Source organism: Fringilla coelebs, assembly GCF_963513975.1.
Source record: "Fringilla coelebs genome assembly, chromosome: 8".
Taxonomy (NCBI): Eukaryota; Metazoa; Chordata; class Aves; order Passeriformes; family Fringillidae; genus Fringilla; species Fringilla coelebs.
This window is the reverse complement of record NC_140066.1, coordinates 14682764-14703634: the sequence shown is the minus strand read 5'-3', so window position 1 is coordinate 14703634 and position 20871 is coordinate 14682764. Positions and strand designations below refer to the sequence as shown.

Below are 20871 nucleotides of genomic sequence, written 5' to 3'. Positions count from 1 at the left end.
CTGAAAACACAGTTAAAGCTCCCAGCTGCAAGGTCAGCTACCTTTTTAAAATTCAACCTCATGAGCTCCCCTTGGCTGAGGGCTTGCTGGTATGAGCCATTAGGAGCCTGTTGCATGTAACCTGCCCTTGTCTTACACAGGGCTGCACACGAACCTCTGGTACTGTACAACACGCCCTCGCTTCATGCCAGGCAAGAAACAAAAGCAGTTGAACTTGTGATCAATGATCATATGATCCATTTACAGGCTGCAAGCTCACTCAAGTAGAACTAGTAAATCATTAAATATTAACTCAACACCATTCCTGCTGGGCAGAACACACAATCTGATTTTCTCAAAGTTGCCAGTCATTACCAGCAGCCTTTCCTGGTTTAACAATGAGCTTTTAAAATCATCAATTAATTTTAGATGCGTAAAACCCATTGCAAAGCACAGGATATAGTTAAAAGCTATAATCTATGGCAAAAACTTAATCTGTTGGGCTAAAATTGTCTCAGAGGATCCTAAAGCACTGGGACCATGCACACAATAAAATGACAGTAGCTCCTATGACTGTTGCGTCAGGTCTACTTCAGGAGAAATCTTTATCTCAGTTGAGAACATCTTGTAAGAACATGCTCAAATGCTGGGCTAAGAAAATTAAAGCTACAAAGAAGTCCTCAGCCCAGACCAAGTGGTTTCTTTAAGTTTTATTTTTACCAATTGTCATGCAAAGTGTATGGCCTTACAATAGCAATGCATTTCATCCAGCATCAGGAATTGGCGTTTTTCTTGTTTTTATTAGCTTGGTTAATTTTTGTTGAAGTGGGGCTATTTCAGAGAGCAGCTAGAGTGCATGGAAAAAAGTAACTTTTTTTGTTAGTCTTTGAATGATGTTAGTTATTTGGGGAAATGTATTTTGGAGCCATATTAACTGGTGATAAATGGGCTTTGCTGTTTTAGATGAGTATCCAACATTCAGAAGGAATGTGCCCCTTGTTCTGTGAAGCTGGAAAAGTCTTTTAAGATGAACTCACTAACACAATTGTAAAAGTTTTTAAAACAAGCAGACTCCCTTCTATAGATGAAAATGGACAGAAAGGGTGTATGAGCTAATGCTTTCTCATATGAGAAAGTAGGATGAGCTAATGCTACAGTATTAAAAGTAGAGAAAAAGAAGTAAGGTACATTCTCTAAGATGAAAACCCAGTAGATGAGTATTGGTTTCACTGAAAAGTCTTTTGCTTGCCCTACCTCTGCTTCTTTTTGTCAATGAATCTGAGCCTGATGAAAGAGACTGTAAAAGCAGTCATGGTGGAAGGTGATGATTGCCTTTTTATTTTAAATAGTTGAGCTGGGAAAGGCTGTTTTCTATCTCCAGGGGTATTCTGATGTTCCTGTGTTTGTATATGTTCATATCAGAGGATGAGTTTGATTACAACTAAATATAATTTTAGAACTATGTTCAAATGTGTAACAGCATTTTTTCCCCCTCAGATGAAAATTGAGGGTAAATTGTTCATGCATTAAATACCGTGTCTACAGCAACCATTTCTTAATTGACTATTCCTCTTCTTTCAAGATAACATAAGATAACAAACAGATTGAGAAACATCTTTTTTAGCTTCCTTCACCAGCATAGAGGAGCACTTAACAGTTTGGTTTCAGAGATATGCTTTATAAGACAAAAGAAAGAAATTTTAATCTTCACAGAGCAGCCTGAAAAATAAGAGCTTGAAGAAAATAAGACACAAAAGAATTTTACATATATAATAACATTTTAGACAACAAAATGAGATAGATGATGGCAGAGTTTTAATCAAGTTACCATCTTAACCAACCTAGAAAAGGTCATTTTTCTCTTAAACTGATGTACTTGCAGTTGTGCTATGTACAAATGCCTAAATCTCTGTGTGTTAACATGGGAATAATTTGCTAAATGATGCAACAGTATAAGGATGATGCTAATGGGAATAAACTTAACTCCTTTCCTGTTTCGACAGGAAATTAATGATATGGTGCTAGCCCACAGGTGTCTGCCAGCAAAGGAAAGGCAAATATCTTCCAGTCTTCTCAAGCCAAAGCACATGGAAGTGAGATCGTTAAAAAGGGACCATCTTTTGGGTGTGCCTCCTGGGGAGCAATATGAAAGAGCAAATGTTAGACACTTACTTGCTACATAACTGGACACTTCTCAGTTACTCTTTGTGATGATGGCACTGCAAGAAACATTATCGATAACATGAAACCCAGAAATTATATATATATATAACTATGTAAATTGCTGAGGACATTTTTCTTTTTCTGCTCTGCTGTGCTGCCCTGCACTATTAGCATGTGATCTCCTGCCTGTGGAATCAACAGGGTTTTTGACTTCAGTTTTTTGGTTTGATGTTCACTGTTAGGTGAGACAGTGGAAAAGTGGGAAGTGCAGTTTTCTTGCAGTAATAAAGTATTTCTGAGTAATGAAACCATATTGCAGCTAAAGTGTCAGGTTCCGTGGAGGCAGGGAAAAAGCATCTTTTAGCATAAAGGTCCTTCAATGAGAGAAAATAAATGAACTCCAGATGCAACAGTTGCATTTTAAGGAACTGAGCAGCTTCAGTTTTTACCTAATGCTGTTGGAGCCATTCCGTTGCAAAGTGTAAAACTTTTGGTGCATCAGTCTGTTTCTAATAACTTTATATAAAGTTATGAGTAATATAAAATGAGTTGTGATGTTACTAGTCAAAATATGTCATCTTGGGTTTAACTCTGATGCTTTATGAAGCCCACAGAGACAATATTAACAAAAAAGGTTATCACATGAGGTGGGTGCTGAGGCTGAAGACCAGTGCTAAAACTGCAGAATTATATGAACAATATTTTCCTAGCATTTCTTCCCCAAGTTTTAGAATAGCTGTAAATGGAAATAAATTGGTTTTTAAATCTAAATGTCTGTAGATATTTACCATAATATTTATTTGTCATTCCACACCTGAAGCTGCATAGCTGCAGCAGAGGAGAGAGAGATATGAAAACTGGCTCTTTTCATTTAATTATGGTGTCTGAGAATTTGTGGCTATAGAACAGTTCACTCAGTGTTCTAGAAAGTAGGCATAGACATTAGATTTTCTACTACAACCCCTATGTTACCCTTCTGTATTAAAAGATAAAAGAAAAAATCCAACAAAAGCCAAACACAACAACAACAATAAACACAGAAAAACAGGAAAAAGTAACTCTGTTAGAACAAGAGGCAATGGGCAGAAACTGCTGCACAGGAAGTTCTGTCTAAATATGAGGAAGAACTTCTCTAATGTGCAGGTGACTGAGCAGTGAAACAAATTGTCCGGAGAGGCTGTGGAGTCTCCCTCACTGGAGATACTCAGAAACTGTCTGGACTTAATCCTGTGCCATGTGCTCTGGGATAAGCCTGCTTGGGCAGGGAGGTGGGGCCAGATGACCTTTCCAACCTGACCAGTTCTGTGATTTATGTAAGTACAGGGGAATAATTTTTGATCATTTTCATTTTACACAATTACTGTGTGCGCTTGATTATGTGAATGAACACGAGTGCAAGCAGCTCTTGAAGTTACCCACTGTATAACACAGGCTTATATTCTCTTTCTGTTTGGTTTCAGTTCCTTAGTAGTTTTACTTTGTCTGAAGTAATTCTGAGTTTTCTGCCTGTGGTAGCAGTACTGCTGATACCCAGATTTTTATATTTGGGGTATGGAAAAGGAAAATCTTCCTTCCACACCCTCTAGTCACTCAGTTTAGTGATCCATGCTTCTGTCCATAGATTTCAGGGTTCCTTTGATGTTACTAATATTCTGAAATGAGAGTACTTCCAGTTTCTGTGGACAACATTACAATTCACAATGTATTTGTTACATTCTGTCATTTTATGCTTTGTCTGAAATTGCCATCTTCTTGACAAGATTCAGCTGCAGGTGGAAAGGATGAGAGACAGATGACAAGAGGAGGGGAAGAAAGCTATGTTTCTTTAGTCCATCTTGTCTTTGGTCAGTGCAAACACTGTTGGTAACAACAAGGATTTCAATTAGTATTTGTAATATAATTATGAAATATGATATGCATTATGTTTTAAGGAGCTAGAATAGTACAAACTCAACATGGCATATGTTCAGTGAGCTAAGTACCAGTGAACAGTTTTTATGCTGATGAAGTGGACATGCTTTCATGGAGATCAGGTTTTTGCCCTGTGAAACTGAGCAAAACTATTGTGCTGTGTAGCATTTTTATGAGTGAAATAAAACATAAAACACTTAGATTTCAATAGACACATCTGATACTCTTTAGGGTATCACATAAGAGGGGAAATTTAGACTTTATAATTGTACTTTTTAGTGGTACAACAGCTAGTAGAACACCATGTTTAGATTTGGATAAGTTTGTGGTCCTAGAAAGTTGATGGGACACTGAAGGCAGAATGGAGGGAACACGGTAAATGATTTCTCAGAAGACTGGATGACGTGTTATGGTGAGAAATTTCAGGAAATTCTGTCTGTCTTAGGTAGCCAAGGGGGTGAAGGGTTGATCACAATATATCAATAGTAGCACCTCAAGTGAACAGCAGCACAAGGAACAAGATGTGGAGTTTCCATCTCATATGGGCAGTGGATAGTCAAAGAAGCAGCTGTTGCAACTGAAGCTTACACACCCAGGGTAGAAAAAAAGAACAATTTTAATGGCAGTGTTGATTTGTTGAGCAGATTTCCCAGAATTGTGACAGACTGTACATAGATGGCAGGTTTTTTTAGCCAAGACTGGAAGTGCTCAGTGCACGTCAACTGTGTAAGTAACCATGGTAACAGCTGAAACCAAGAAAAGTTCAGCAGCCCTCTAAATGAGCAGTTACCCTGTCTGACAAAAAACCTTCCCCTCATCTCTGAATTGTAATATGTCCTGAAGTTTTGCGTAGTTGGGGGAACGGTTTTTTGAGGGATAAACTTTGTTAAGTGCTTTCTGGATTTTATGGGCAGGGACAACTAGTTAGAGCATTTCTTCAAGGGGAGCATGGAAAACCTCTTGAAGAGACAGAACCCAATGCAGTTTAGGGCAGTATTCATTAAATCCATCACCTCAATGAAGAAAACCTCACTTACCAGTATTCCATGGCCAGAATGAACTCCAAAGGTCCACACACAGAGCTTGGAAAACACATTTTGAGATAAATCAACTCTCCAGCTGTTTTTTCTCTCCTCTTATTGGGGTGAAGGTATCTTTCAAGTGGACATAAATTATGAATAAGTTCAGGAAAAGTAATTATAAAAATTAGTGAGGTTAGCTGTGTTATGCAGTTCATCTCCCACTTGTTTTGCATTTCTGAAACATGGACAAGAAGTCTCAGACAGCTCTGAACTACTTTATGTAGGAAATTACTTGAGAGTTAAGAAAACCTAAAGCAAAAGTGCTGTGGCAATGTTTTTTCTATACCCTAGTTTTGTCTTTATACAAAACTGGAGTTTTAGCAAATTGATATAATTATATTTTCCATAAATATTTTGATCGCCTTTTTCTTTTTAGTGTGCAATGTTTTCCAATAGTTTTCATTTATCTTGGTTCACCAAAAACTATGCAGAAAATATACTGATTGAGTACTGCTTTTTGTAGTTTAATGCCTTTGGGTATGATTTTTTTCTCTCATGCATTCATTTGTGAAGATCCTAAAATTAATTCCTGTTCCTGTGGTTAATAATTTCCATCAGAGATTGTTTCTGTTTTCTAAGCAGATGCTTTACAAATTAATAAGATATTGATTAATCACATTGTTTATATTCCTAAAATTTCAGTGTTTGTATTCTGAAGTCATAAGTTAAGGCCTAAATGTTCTTTCTTTAAAATTTTCAAATGTGGCTGTTGCATTACCTTCTTGTGGCTGTCCACTGTGGAAAAAAATCTGAACATAGACACACTTATAAAATCATCAGTTTTCGAGACAATTTTACATATTGAGAGATGGTAGCTTAAAAGACAAAACAGACAAAGTGTGTTTTTCACACATGCTGGGTTTTTTGCCTGGGACAGAAGTCTTCATAGAAGAGGGAAATCTCGCTTTATAAATGTATGAATAGTTCACCCATGGCTCTCAGGCTACGGCAGGGATTCCAGTTCTTGTAGCTGGGATCCAGAATCAAAAGCCTTCAGAAGATACTGTTTCTGCCTCTTGATCCCTCCCCACCCACACACCTCAAGCCATCTGAAATTTACCTTCAGTCAGGTCATCAGCTCTTCAAAGGAAGACAGAAGGGACAGAAGCAGGAACAGAGGCAAACCCAGAAATTATTGGTATTTCCCTTTTTTTCCCTGACAATGCTGTCGGTGAGTACTTCTGATGGAGGCAACGCTAACTTCATCTTCGTCTCTTCTCTATTTCCTATGTGCATTAACAATTAAACAATGAATTAAATATTGGTTTTCATTTATCTGGAAAAAGTCCCTTTAAGGTTGCCATTATAGACCAGTGCTCCTATTCCTGTTTTATTGTCTGATGGCTTTGATGCTCTGGACTCATGTTATTGTGATCTGGGGTTGTTCCAGTTTGCTGCTGACTAAAAGCATTTTAAAAGCCATTGGACATTTGACAAACACAGCAAATTGTTGGTACAAAAAGATTCACCAAAATTATCCCTAGAAGTATTAGTATGGATGTCATGTTTGAGGTACTCATATGACATTTTCTTACTGGAATTGTGTTTTAGTTTGTTTATTGGGAATTTTTGCTTTGTTTGTTTCTGTGGGGTAGGGAACGAGGGAAGAGTGTACCATAATTTTGTAACCTTAAGGATGTTCTGGAGGAAATAGGTTAGCTCCCACAGTAAGCAGTACCCACAGTGGCTTTAAAATTCAAATGTTTCATTAGACTACCTTTTCCACTGGCAGCTTTCCTTGCATTCTGAAATCCTTCAGAAAAACCACTATAGAACATGGAGCTATCACATAAAGTTGATTTTATGTTTTCCCAGTCTTGAGCTACTTAGTGCAAATAAAATTTTGTGCCAGTCAGCCCGAGATGTGTTACAGCACTGTTAAAGCCCAGCCTGTTAATTACAGATGTTTTGCACTGTTAGGGTGATGCACTGATTTCTTGGAAATAGGTTTCCTTCAGCAGCATGTAGCTTTACAGTACAGTCAACAGAATGTTGTGGAATAGCAATTATGGGAATAAGGAGAGTGCACAAGCTATTGGAGTGAAGGCTTTAATGCTGATACATTTTTCCTGATAAAAGCAACTCAGATAAGAGGATATGCAAGTTATTGTAGCAATTAGTTTTTCTAAGATGTCTATCTATATGAAATGTTTCATGGTAGGGAGAAAAACCACAACTTTGTAGTAGAATGCAAAGTTTATTACATTTCTAGACTACATTATCCTTGTCAGCTAGATTAAAGCATTCTCCTAGTTTCTGTCCTATATTATCCTAACAAGTGAGGAAATAATGTAGTGTTGTTACAGGGAGTAGCTTATAAATTTTGACATAAGTGTGAGAGAAATCACTTGAAATGTGAGGCAACCAAGAGGAATAATTAGGAACAGCAGAATGATCTCAGTAATATGACAATAGTTTCTAAAGCACCCCACAGGATTGAAATCATCAGGTTTGCTTGACCTATATCTTTAATAATACAGCTCATTGCCCTTGTATTGAAGCTAGAGGGAAGGACAAAGTATAAGCTTTATCATGTTTTAGGAGAAATTGCAAAAAGTTTATTTATTAACACAGCACGAAATGGCCCATTTCTATGATTACCAAACAGGAAAGCAAGTTGGGCCACAGTTCACCACACAGAACACTTTATAGTCAGGCTTGGCTGGCAAAAAATATTATGTAACACTCAAATAAGATAAATAGCTGCATTGGCAGTGGAAATAACCTTCTGTTTAATTAGAAAATAAGAGCTGTATGGGACAATAAAAATGGTTACTGCTGCCCTCAGTCACTGTTTAATAAATATGGTTGTGCCGAAGATAATGCTAAGTGTTATTTATTTGTGTAATATCATGGGCTCAGTAATTGTTCATGTTCCTGATAGTTGCCCTGCATGTAGAATGAGTCCATTTCATGTTTTCTTTGTTTAATTTTTAAAAAGGGAAGAGGATTTTTTTAAAGCCATTTTTAAAAACCAAAGATATGTTAATGCCTGAGTGTTGCTGTAACCCAGCTACTGGTTTTCTTAGCTTACCTTCAGGGTAATTAAGCTTTGAGTCTTTTATTTTTTCCAGGCTGGATTGTCTATCTGCATTGGATATGTTTCTCTGTCTTTGAGAGGGAGCCTAATTTGAATTTTCAGCTGTCCATTTAGTTGGGGCTGTGTTTTGAATGAGTCCTGAGGTCTGGTTTTAGCGTGGTTTTGCCTTCCTTTGGAGGTTTAAGCACTAAACATGCAAATCAAGTCCAGCAAGGCACGGTGTGGAAGACTGAAGATTTCAGTGAACCTTTTCCCTAAAGAGAGCAGTTTTCACTAGTAAATTGAGCATCAAATTGTGCTATGTTCATCTGTATCAAAAGTTTCCTTTCTCTGTAGGGCATGTTTATTGGATATGGACATTGTTCTGGGCTTCACCTCTTCAGGAACATAAACACATTTATCAAACCCTCTACAGAAAAGCAGGGCATGGGATGTATTTCACAATATATTTTTAACAAGCTTGGTATCCCAGCCCTATTGCTTTTGGTCACAATCTTTCTATTTCAAATCTACAGTAAGTACAGGGATATGAAAAAGGATATCAAAGACTTTTCTTGGTTTTATCCAAAGGGATAATTCACAAGATGTTTCATCAACAAGCTTGAACCCCTCCTTCCTTCCCTACTTTCCTTCCTCCCCCAAATGTGGACTGTATGTCAAGAGGCAAAACAAAACAAAACAAACCCCCTTTTCTTCACACAATTCACTTTAAGCTTTAAAATCCTCCAAAATCCCCAATCTCCCTTTGCAGTCTGGTTCCCACTCTCCAGCTTTCCTCATCTCCCTCTGAAAGAAAAAAGCTCTTCTTTAAGGGACTGATAGGTTGTAGAGCGATGCTTAGCAACAACATTCCTGTGCCTTAAGTAGCTGCAAGCCCCTAGCTGAACCCTTTGATGTGACTGTCAGGGCAGATTTATTTTGTTTTAGCACATTGTCTACTTGTCCAGATGTATCAGGAGATAAAAAGGAGTCATGTTTACACTCTTTTTGGGAGGGGGAGGAGGGGAGGAGATGTAATTAAATCGCATTTTTGATGAATCTCTGAGAGATCGAGATGAAGAACAGAGGAATTGGCTTGAATATAGAGGGGAAACCCATTTGCCTGCCCTGACACCTGACATTGTAGGAAGATGAAGTGTAAAGCCACAGCACAATGTGTTGATTTGGTTCTGCTGAACCCTTTAACTTTGTCTTTTTTCATGTGTTGGTAGTTCACGAGAGTCCAGAAAGGCCTATTAGAGAGTAGCAGCTGTGCACCATAGAGTCTTCCCTGTGTATGTATATATTTGTACTGGCTGAAAAAAAAGTGGTTTTCTTTACAATATTAGTGTTATAGATCACATATTGCAGGATCTCTGATTGTGTAAGTGGCTGTCAATCAAATAATTAAGGAAAAAAGCAAAAAAAACCAACGAAACTGAACCTCAGTGATCCTGGATAAATGAGTGTGCAGCATGAGGCAGACCTTGCTGAATTCTCCAGCAGAACAAATACCACAGATAAATCCATTTTTGTTTATTTGCTTTTAACTTGCACATTTAGAAACACCATTCTGAGCTCTATTAATAACCTGCGGTGTGCAGTGACAAGTCTGATTCCAGCATTTAGTATGCTGTGGGTATGCCAAGTGAATAAAATGCTAGTTTTAATCTGCTGTTACAAAAGTTACTCTATTTGCATTTTAAATAGGTTACACTGCAGCACCCCCTTCTGCTGACTGAATAGAGTGACAAGAGGTTTGAGCTGCAATTCAGCTCTATTCCCACATGACAGAATGAAGATGCCTTGAAAGCATTTTTAACCTTCCAGTTTCTTTATTCCTCTGCCTGTTAGGTGAGGAGGCCAGCACGACTTAGCAACAGTCATTAAATTAAAGCTTATACTTTTTAGGATCTAGCTTTCATTTTTTTGCAACATTTTCCATGCTTCCTAAAGAAACTAAGGCTTGCAGAAGGTATCAGAACGAACAGCAAAGCAAAATATGTGCTCTAGCATTGCAAACAATTATGCTTGGCCTGTGAAATGTATACACAGTTCTGCATTCCTCTGATTGTCATTGAATGTGCTTGAAAGGGATGATATTACATTGCTGATTTAATTTATGGAACAGTCTTGGAAGTTCCTATCTAAAAAATCAACCTAGCTTGATGATTTTGTCTTTGCTTTTGAAGAATCTCTGGGTATCAGATTGGCAAAAGGAGGGGAAGTTCTGAGTTACCTGATTTCAAAATAAAGGGCTATGAAAAGTAATGAGTTACAGGATCATATGTAATGTGTATTTGAGTTATGCACTAGTGTTTGTAGGCAGCTTATAAACTGTGTCCATGCCATAGCATAGCAGGAATCTTGGCAATTACTCCACTACTGCTCTGTTTTGTAGTTGTGATGTAATTGGTTGAAACATATTGCTGGGAATGACTGAAGGAAACTTGGAATCTAACACATTGTCAGTGCACTTCCCTTCACATTGACTAACCCATGCTCTTGGCACCTTCTGTTGATGCTGTTACCTCTGAAAACTCCATATTTCTCTTTCACTCCTTCAGAACCTCTGGACAATGAGTGAAATTCAATAAATGTTATGTTTGGGTGTTGGTGAGGTGGGGACTTAGAAAAAGGTTCTATCATCTCAAAATTCATTTGCGGTTCACTTCAGGAGGAACTTGAAAGAATAGCTGTCTATGACAACTCAGAATTCTCTAGCAACAGTTGCAGAGTTTTGTGCTTTGGAGTATGGCAGACGTATTTGTGGTTTGCTTTGTCCACTATTTTACTAGTGTGGGAGCCCATTGAATCCTGCATAGTGTAAATGAAAAGAAGGTAGCATGTGTGTTCTCAGAATATGGAGGTAAAGATGCTGACAGAGAAATATAAGGTAGAATATATAATAATTAAGTAGAAATATAAGGTAGAATATATAAAAATTTGGACTTAGTTTTCCCAATCTAAGTTTAGAATTCAAGGCTAGCAGATTTTTCTTTATCGTTTTATACTTCTAGGAGTCATTTGTTGAGTTCTTGATTTTCTTTAGTACCAAACTAAAAGATGAGAAAAACATTAAGAAATCTATTTTAAGGATGAATATGATTGAGGAAATTTGAATTTATTTTGTAGTGTGATTTGAAATGAATTTATTCTTACTTTAAAACCTAACATTATGTTTTACAGTGAAGATTGCTCTCTGGATTCTATTAATGGATATTGCTTTCATTCACTGTTGTGTGGCCAGCACATTAAAGCTCTCCTTTAGGGACAGATTCTGTCTGTGCCAACTGTAGTAAAAGATACTGAGCCACTTGAGCAGTAAGGTTTAATTTATAAAAACTGAATATTTTAGAATGTGGCATATGATTAGGAAAAGGTGGTAATAGTCATTAAACTGAACCTGAGCTGAAGAATCTCTTGTATCCTTCTGCTTTTAAGTGTAAGTAGCTGAGATGCACATTTTAAAAAGAGAAGGAAAATACTGTGCAAGAAGTTCACTTTTTATCTAGTGACTTTGAAAAAATATTAAGAAGATGCTAAAATCCTTGGCTTGTGAGTGATATAAGTTGAAAAAGAATGGTCTTGGAAGTCAAAAAAGCCTAGTGGGTGTTTTTGTATGCTGTATGTTACAGTAGAACAAATCAATTCAGGCTCCTTAGATGCAGTCATTGCCTTGTGATTATATTTGTGTAAAGTCTTGGAGCCTTTGATCAAAGAAAGGCATTTGTGACTAGGTCTAATCCAAGCTCTTTAAGGTGTTTAACTTGCACGGGGGGGAAGAGGTTGATAACAGCTGGGATTTAAATTTAGTTTTGCTGAACTTTTGTTTTGAAAGGATTTCTATTATACACTGCTTCCTTTTCCATACAGAAGATGGATCATTGAGTAAACCTAAAAGGGAAAGAGGATATGGGAGGAAATGGGTGGGGACTTGGAATTAATCTTCTGAAGAAAAATGTTTGATCAGCGGGTAGGAGAGTATGAAATCCTCTGATGTTGACAGCAGGCAACTTTCTGACTGGTGTGTGATTGACAACTTTGATGCTCCAGTGGGGAGCGAGTGTCCAGCCGTGCTCAGGCATCCTCTGTCTGTGGGTGGTAGTGTTAATAATGTGGCAACTGGAAAGATTAATTGTGGACAAGCAGCAGGATTACGAGGAGGGCTTCACAGGTCTAAAAGGAACAGTGGTAGGAAGGCCTCTGATCTGTCAGCCCAAAAGGAAATTAGTTAGGGCAGGCTGGAGCAGGCTTAAAAAGGGAGAAGGAGGGGGGAGGGTAAGATGGAGTAATGGAAGAAGGGAAGCATTTAGGATATTAAGGCAAAATGAAGAGGATATTGAAAAAGGTCATAAGGGGATGGGACCAATGTTCTTGAAAGACCTTAATACACTGCATCCTCTTACAGTACATGCAGAGTTCAGCTTGTTTTGCAGAGAACTGCAGAGTGACTTTTGTAGTGGTTAGAGCTGCCCCCTTAGGTAACACCTCTTACTTGATTCTGAACGAGCGGGAGAACAAACTCAGATCAAGGATTTTCGAGGATACGTAAGTGCAAAATACATAGCAGAGAGTTTACTTAAACTGTTTCTGCAAGTTACTAACTGCTGTGTGTTTTACTTCCCACCCTTTTTGGTAGAAGTAGGGATTTTGCCAATAAATTCTGTGTTACCATTAAAGAGGCCATTCATCATGCTTACTAATGTTATTAATCAAGATACACCACAGTACTCTTAAAATGAGATCATTTTGATAAATCATGTATGACATGAAAAGACTTTATTCCTTTTAAGTGCAATTTAGACTGTAATTTTTTTCCTCATTTATGATTCATGGGAGAAACATGGATAAAATTCCCTTGCACATTTACACCTTATCTTCAGTAATAATTCAAAGCTGCTCTTAGATGAAAATTCAAGGGCTGATTCACCAAAGCTGAATGCCAGCTCATTATTTTCTGGCATTCAGTAGTCCAAAAATAATGTCCATACATTAGGTGCTTTTCACAATAGTTGAATTTGGCTGCACACCAGACATATCGATTACACTCAATTAAGCCTAAATGCATAAGAATTATCTGATGTTCATTTGCATTTTTGATCCCTGCTTTCAACCTTGCAATTTAACATTAAGTTAAGACCAAAAGGTAAATTCAAGTGAGAAGTCATAATCTCTCGTACAAGAGAATGCTTTGAATTTGAAATGCTTTGAATCTTAAGCTCCACTCTTTCTGTTAAACAAGAAAAATTCTCTTTCCTTTCTTGTTAAAGGTTATTGAAGTTAGGAAGGCCAACCAAAATATTAAATCACTGTTCTCCTTGTTGTCCTAGTATACAATAATTTGGCTACTGTATTAGTAGTATCACAGCTGAAAATAAGCTGCTAAAATATCTGGAATGAATATTTGCTAAGGTCAAAGTCATAGTCTTGATTATAGCTGAAACACTTGCATTATTGATTAGATTTAAAAGTGTCAGAAGTGGGGTTTTTGTTTACTCCTGTGTTTAGAAATACAAAAATGAAATGTGCAGTAGAGAGATAAAATTTGGGAAGCAGAGTCATTTAAATTTTACCTTCTCAAACCATGATTCGAAGAGGATTGGCTTGTCTGAGTTCCCCCTTTACTTCCTTCAACAGCTGAAGTATTTGAAGCAACTTGTGTGGTTGCCAGAAATAGCACAGCTTTTTTTTTTTTTTGTATCATTGATCTCTACAAATTTGTTTTGATGCAGCAGATGTACAGTATGTCCTGACACTACACATGATGTTCCCTTACTAGTACCATCCAAGTATTGCATTTTTTATTCCTTCAAAAGTGGAATTCAGGGATTAAACAAATTAGCTTTTTTTTTTTTTTGTTTAGTCTAATTAGATTCCTCCACTCTTGAGAGCTGGCTGTTGGTGTGTGGCTGACAATTTTCTTCTAAATGGGTTATTTTTTTCTGTTCATTAAAGTGACTCTAATTTATGCTGCAGTTTAGCAAAGACAACTGCTAACTCATGGCTAAGTCTGCTTGGCTGTGGAGCAAGGAGGGTGGGAAATCCCCTTCCATCAAGACCAGCCTCCCTTCCTGGTAGGGATGCTGTGCCACCTCTTGGTTTTCCAGAACATGCCAGTGTGTTGAGGTGGGTGACAAACTCCAGGCAGCCCATTTGAGCCCTCTGGCTGGGGAGGGGACAGCCAGACCAGCTGTACTCTGCTGTACTCCATATGGAGTGCTCCACTCAGGGCCTGCTTCTGCATATTTTCTAGTCTCTTTATCCCTTCTTTCATGCTTCACCCCCTTCCCCCAGCCCCCATTCCCCATCCACCCACTGGCTATATGGTTCCTAAGTTCATAGAAAAGCAAATACATTGCAAATACAGTTGTTATTACCTGACCATTCCCTAGGATTGAATAGTTAAAGATTTGGTGTATTGTTGCTCTCAAATTTAGTTTTCAATGTTTTGTGATGGGGTTTTTTTTGGTTGTTTGTGGGTGGTTTTTTTCCTGTTTCATCTTGTGCAATGTCTGTAATTTTGATGAACATGCTTTGCAGAGCTGGTACTCTTTTTGCAGTCCATTTAGCATCAAATACAACAATTTGGACAAAACACACAGGTTAATATGAAGAGAGGTACCACAGTTTAGCAAATGTTTGCATAACATAACAGGGGGGCTGTGAGTAGTCTAACTTTGTCTTGTAAGTCTTAGACCATGTACTATGATATACTGCAAAACTTGGATGACTTCAGTGTTTGCAAAACTACAAGCTTCTTCTGTAATAATACCATTAGAATTTCTTAACTGAGTTATTTTGTGACCTGTTCCTATAAAATTGGAGCTACCAACCAGTTTAAACAGCTTTCCTCAAAGCTATTTGTATGTATAGCTACTTTCCACTGCAAGAACTTCTGATGCATATGTCACCAATACTTGAAGACATAACTGTCACATGTCAATGCTGTCACTGTCACAATATTCCTGTGAATATTAAGACTAACGCAATCTATACAAATCTCTTTGGAAAATAGCTTAGGGCCAAATGTCAGTGTGTGGTAGAGAAAACAAATAGTTGTCTTTCTGCTGGGGCACAGGCTTACTCAGAAACGTGATTTTGAACTTGAGCCAGTGCTTGTGCAAAACAATCCTAACCCTGGATGATATTCCACAGAATTAAAGTTGCTCTAACTGAATGCTTAGCTCAAAGGTAATGAAAACTGTTCTATATTTGACAGGGAATTATATACTGTACATAAAATAACAGAAAAACACCAATAAACAAACCCTTCTGTTCTTGTGTTTCCTAAAATTGGAAATAAAGCTAAATTGCCCCTTCACTCCAATATCCTTTTTAGAAGCTCTTGAATTTTGCTCACTCAGTGGTATATTGCTGAGATGGCAAAGTCTCTTCCAGTAATTTTAGGAAAAGCTATCATCAAGCTGTCAACAGTCTAAATTGAGATTAAAAGTACCAAAGAGAAACCTTCACTATTACCAGAGTCCCAAATAAGTACACTTGAATAGGCAGATACCATCTAGAGTGTACAGTATGAGACCACTTATTCTTCCAGTTTTTTGAGTGATTTACAGGGATGAAGCATGATGTTAAGTAGTGACATTTTTCTCCTTTTCTTACCCAGAACTACTCAACCCAAAGGAAACATGTAGTTGTTCTTGGAATTAGTTTCAAATATCACACAACTGGGTCTAAGGGGTTTCTGTCTCTCCCTCTTACATGTCATGTGCCCTTGGCTCATATTGGTCACCAGAGAGATTTCCAATAATTCATTGTCCAGAGCAAACAGAGCTGTAGGTTTGCAGTTCACCAAAATCAAGGTATCATTCATTCTGGCTGAAGGTGAGAGTTATGTCTGTAGCAATATGTCTGTGAACAGGAGGTTCCCTGAAAAGGGTTTATTATCACTAGTGAGTCAACAGAGGCAGGATATTCTCCATTTTTATTCATCAGTTTAGGGAAACTTGCCTCTGTTAAGTTCTGTTAAGGTGTTTGTTTTGATGCATGATGCATCTGCATGTTGTGACCTGATTTTTCCTAGGGACAAAAATGGGATTGTAACTATGGTCTGGCACAGAAACTGATGGCTGGTCTTCAAAAGCAAAGTCTTAGTATCCTAATCTAGTCAGTCACCTCTTAACATTTTATGTATTAACATTTTAAGTACTATCATTTTGGAGTCCAACAGCTACAACAAGGAAGATTTCTAAGTTACAGCCTTTAACAAACTATTATCAGGATTAACTTTCATTGTTATGGATTTCTGATTATTGTTCTTGGGTTTGGTCTGGTAATTTAAATTTGAATTAGTATTTATGCTTTTTCTTCCCCAAAACACTGTAGCTCCATTTTATACTTCTGTATTAACCACACATTGGAGACCTGTGGGTTCATAAGTTTTGGGGATAGGTTCAATTATAAAGTCAGTAAGACTGAGGTGAATTCCTTTGATTGACTTTTGCAGCTAAGAAGCCAATATATCATTAGGGAACAAACTGCACAGAAGATACCAATTATTTTCTAAAGACTCCCTTTGGTGAATTATCATGAGATTCAAGAAATAGTTTAGCTTTTGTATTTTTCTCTTTATTTGCCTTATTTTTTCTGTTGGAAATTATCATATAACTTTCAGTGAATGCTGTCCTCTGAGTCTTCTATTTAAACACAGCATCTTTTATGTCTGTTGAAATGGGTAGTTTGTAAATACTCTAGAGCAAACTCTGTATCTGAAACTGAACATATCACTACTGTGTCACCAACCTAAGTTAAACTGAACTTTAAAAGCTGACAATGATTCATATTCACCAACACAATTCTTTATTTTCATGTCTTCTAACTGCTGTTCTGTAACTAAAAAGCAAGATGGTAAATGTGGCTTGTTTTAACTTTATTTTACATATCTATATATATATATATATATATATATATATATTTCCTTCAGCTGAAACATCCAATGGAATGAAGTTTAGTTTATTGTAAACCATAATTCTTCAGTCTAATCTTTTAAAATTAGTATCATAGGATCTTGAGACTTATTAGGGAGAAAGACTTGGGCTTCTTCTCCCTTAACACTTTACTTTTAAGGGTTCTGAGCAAGTCCTCTTGGGTTCTTACTTCTGTTATTAGACTTCTGCTGTAGATTTTAAGTGTTTATTGTTAACAATACTATGTACTTGGACACTTTTTTCACATTATAGGCGCTATAATTTTTAATGGATCCCTTTATTTAGCTCATAGTGAAGTGGAATGAGAAAATCATTTGGGACTTTTTTCTTTAGATTTGAAATGTACAGTATCTTAGCCCAACTTCCTATTTTCCATCTCCTTTCATTCATGTTGACTCACTCATAACTTCCTTTAGGTAAATATTAATCTGTTTCAGCAAGAGGAAAAATTCTGACGTTGCCTAAAGATTTCCTGACAAAGATGGTAATTTTTTTTAAGCTGTCAGCTGTATGCAAATATTCATTTAGTAATGATACATAATGCCATTGTGTAAACTCTTGTGAACACAGCAACCTTGAGGAGGAATGGCAAGGAGCATTAACACAAACAAATGAATCCTTCATGGCTGGCAACTCCGTGCACCTGCAACCACAGCACCGATCCTGCAGGTGCGTCCGCTCTGCCTGAGCACTGACCTCCCCTCAGAGCACTGACAGTGTTTGTTTTGTCACACAGGCCTCCAGTGCTGCTGCCTCTGCCTCTCCAGAGATGCCCTACACCCCTCTTCCTGCTGGATCCAGAGACCTCACCAACCACAGAGGTGCGCGCTCCGTTTTCTTGCTGTGAGCTGCTGCCGGGGGTCAGGCTTTGCTCTAAGGCCGTCTCTGTGTTAGGTACTGCTGCATTTCACCCCACAGAGATCACCATGCCTTTAAGCATACAGGAGGAAACCATAGCTGGCAAGACTACAGATTTTAATTCATATTAAATAGGATTTACAGGTAGTCTACTGGGAAAGCAAATAAATCTATGGATAATAATGCATGTGTGTGTGAGAGAGAGAAAAATGTAAAGAGATTAGAGTACTTAAACATGTAGATGATTACATGCAGCATTGGTAATTTGGAGGGAATTTGTAAACTTTCTAATATTTTTTAAGTGAGAGCTTTTAGGCAGTTTAGAAATTAGGACTATAATTTTGAAAATGTTAACACGTTTTCATTGCAATAAAAAGGGATTCTCTGTTTTTCAACATAAAAAGTGGATCAGTTTTCCATTTCCTTTTTCATCAATCCTTACAACTTAAAAAAGTACCTTGGGCAAATTCACAAATTCCTTCTGCATACCTATGAAACAAAAAATTCAGGGAACAGGTGAAAAACTGAAGCAGTCAGGAAGGGTGCATTCCAAGCTTTTGCAGTTTTTCCAAAAAGGAGAAATTCGTAAAGCTTGCAGCACTTTTTCATCTTAAAACCAGAGCAACAATCCTCTTATTTATTTCCCACATTACCCATTGATTCTCCACTGATCACGTAAACCATTTGTCTATAGGCAGGTTTTTTTTAGGATTCCAGGATCCAACTCAGCCTTATATTTATGAATTGCTGGTAGCTTAATTTTAATGTGAGTTCAAATTCTGCAGCACTACAGAGGATGGAAGCAGCTTTAGTAGAAGTCCATATTACTTGATACCTTCTGAGAGAATCAGGCAGGAAATGCACCTGAAGAAGGATCTGTGATTCGGGTGTGAAGGATGAGGAAAGCAGGCGATTAGAACTTTATTTGTTGCAGCCTGCATCACTGTTGTGCTGGAGCTGAGGATGAGTTTGAAGCTGGCCTTGGTGTAGATTGCTGTGGTGCAATCAGCTGTCCTGGGAGATTGCTGTGGTGGAAATCAGATGCCCTCGAAGTGCTGTGGGTGCATTGTATTCCAGCACTGAGCACACACATAGAGGCTGATACTTTTTAAAGAGAAAGGACCAACCAAAATCCTGAATTTGAGCACAGACCTGGACTTCAGAGATTAAAAAAACAGCCTCTCCCCATCCCAAAAACCTGCAAACCAGTGCCCTCCCTCTCCAGCCTCCCTCCTCCCCACCATTCCCAAGATAAGTAGATTTGATTTTCAGATAAACAGGTTGCCTTTGAGGTTGGATTTCTGCTGTTGGCTAGGATGGCTAGGGTCTACTAACACAATAAATAGAATGACAGAATCTTGAAAAATACCTGAGTTCTATAGAAATACTTTCAAAGTACCCTTAAAAGCCAGGTGTCTTCAGGTTTTTTATTTAGGTAATAATGTACTGGAAGTGTGGCTTCATGCTGATTTTGTTATCTAACTTGACAAAAGAAATGCCTGTAGTGTTGGATCAAAATCAGTGTGCCTGCATTATTGACTGACTTCTCTTGCAATACAGCAGTTGTGTGGCTGCAGTAGGTATTACAGACACATCCAGCAGGTGTTAGTGCAGAGTGGGAGCTTGCCAGGCTCTGAGTGCCCACTGTCCTCACCAGGCTTTCAGAATGCCTGCCCCCTTGCCATGAAAGAGGAAAATTATATTCCCCAAATCACAAACTTTCTACTCTTAGCAGTTCACATAATTTTTATTACTTCTGTCTTTACTCTTCCCAGAAATATTCTGCTCTGCATGCTAAATATGCTGTGAATTTCCTTGTGAATAAGCACAGTTATAAATAAAGTGAAGGGAGAAGAGCTTGTCATCCAAAGAAAGGGTAAAACTGGTCCTTAAAGAGACATTGTTAACAGTATTTGATTAGTTTATATATATATGTATGTGTGTACATATACACACATATTCACAAGGAAATAATTAAGGACACTTTCCAAAATTCCAGGTCTTGGAAGAACCAATTCCAAGCTTAGAACAACCTGCTGGCAAGGCCCATTAACTCAATCAACTTCTTTTATACAAAGAAAAGTTCCCAAGCCCATAAAAGATTAATTGCAGTCAATAGAAAAATCTCCAAGGAAAGAATGAAATACTTAAGCATGCTATTTTCGGTTCTGAATATCTTCAATTTTTTTTCTTCACGGAATGCTTTCAGTGTTGTAAAGTGGAATTGAATCAGCTGTTGCATATGTAAATATTGGCGGTTTTCAATGCATACTGGAATGAAGAATGCTGTAAGTTTGTGAGCGTAATTTGTCCCTGGAGAAACTTGTTTACCAGAATCCTGTAGTCTGGCAAATGGTTTGGTACAGCTGCAAATTGATTTTTAGGGGACTGCGAGGGGGAGCGGGAACAAGCTGGATGGATTTGCTTGGTACAGTTTCACTTGGACATTTCTCACTCTATTTAGCTATGATTTTTTACAGGGAGAACAAAAACATATAATTATGTGTGGCTTGTACCATGTGTCTTACAGCTTTTGTGTTCATGCATGCAGTATATAATTTCCAGTCAGGATCTGGACTTTAGGTTTCCATATTTTGTACAGACTAATTCAGGAATGGTGAAAATCTCTCCTTCCCTCTGAAAGCCCACAGAAACAGCAAATGACAGTGTGATGTTAGCATGGAAAGACAAGGAATGATTGCTGCAAATATATTGAGTGTTGTGATGCTTGAGTATTTAAGTACATGAAGAGAGAAATAAATATTCCATCATGTTTTTAAGCATTAGAAATGTTTTCTCTGTCTTGGGAAAGTTGTATTCCCTTATATTGCAGTGTTGCTTAGACCCACTTTTCTAAGTTTTCTACCTCAGTCCCACTGTTCATATTTTTCAGTGAAAAATCTAAAGGCTT

The 20871-nt window shown here is 37.7% G+C and overlaps 1 protein-coding gene across 1 annotated transcript in view; it reads left to right on the top strand.

The window, feature by feature from the left end:
• Nucleotides 1-20871, top strand: part of LRMDA (leucine rich melanocyte differentiation associated) — a 601006-nt gene that overhangs the window by 489034 nt on the left and 91101 nt on the right. Inside the window, 1 exon segment of the mRNA XM_084209966.1 lies at nucleotides 17839-17923. Coding sequence (XP_084066092.1) covers nucleotides 17839-17923 — 85 coding nt within the window.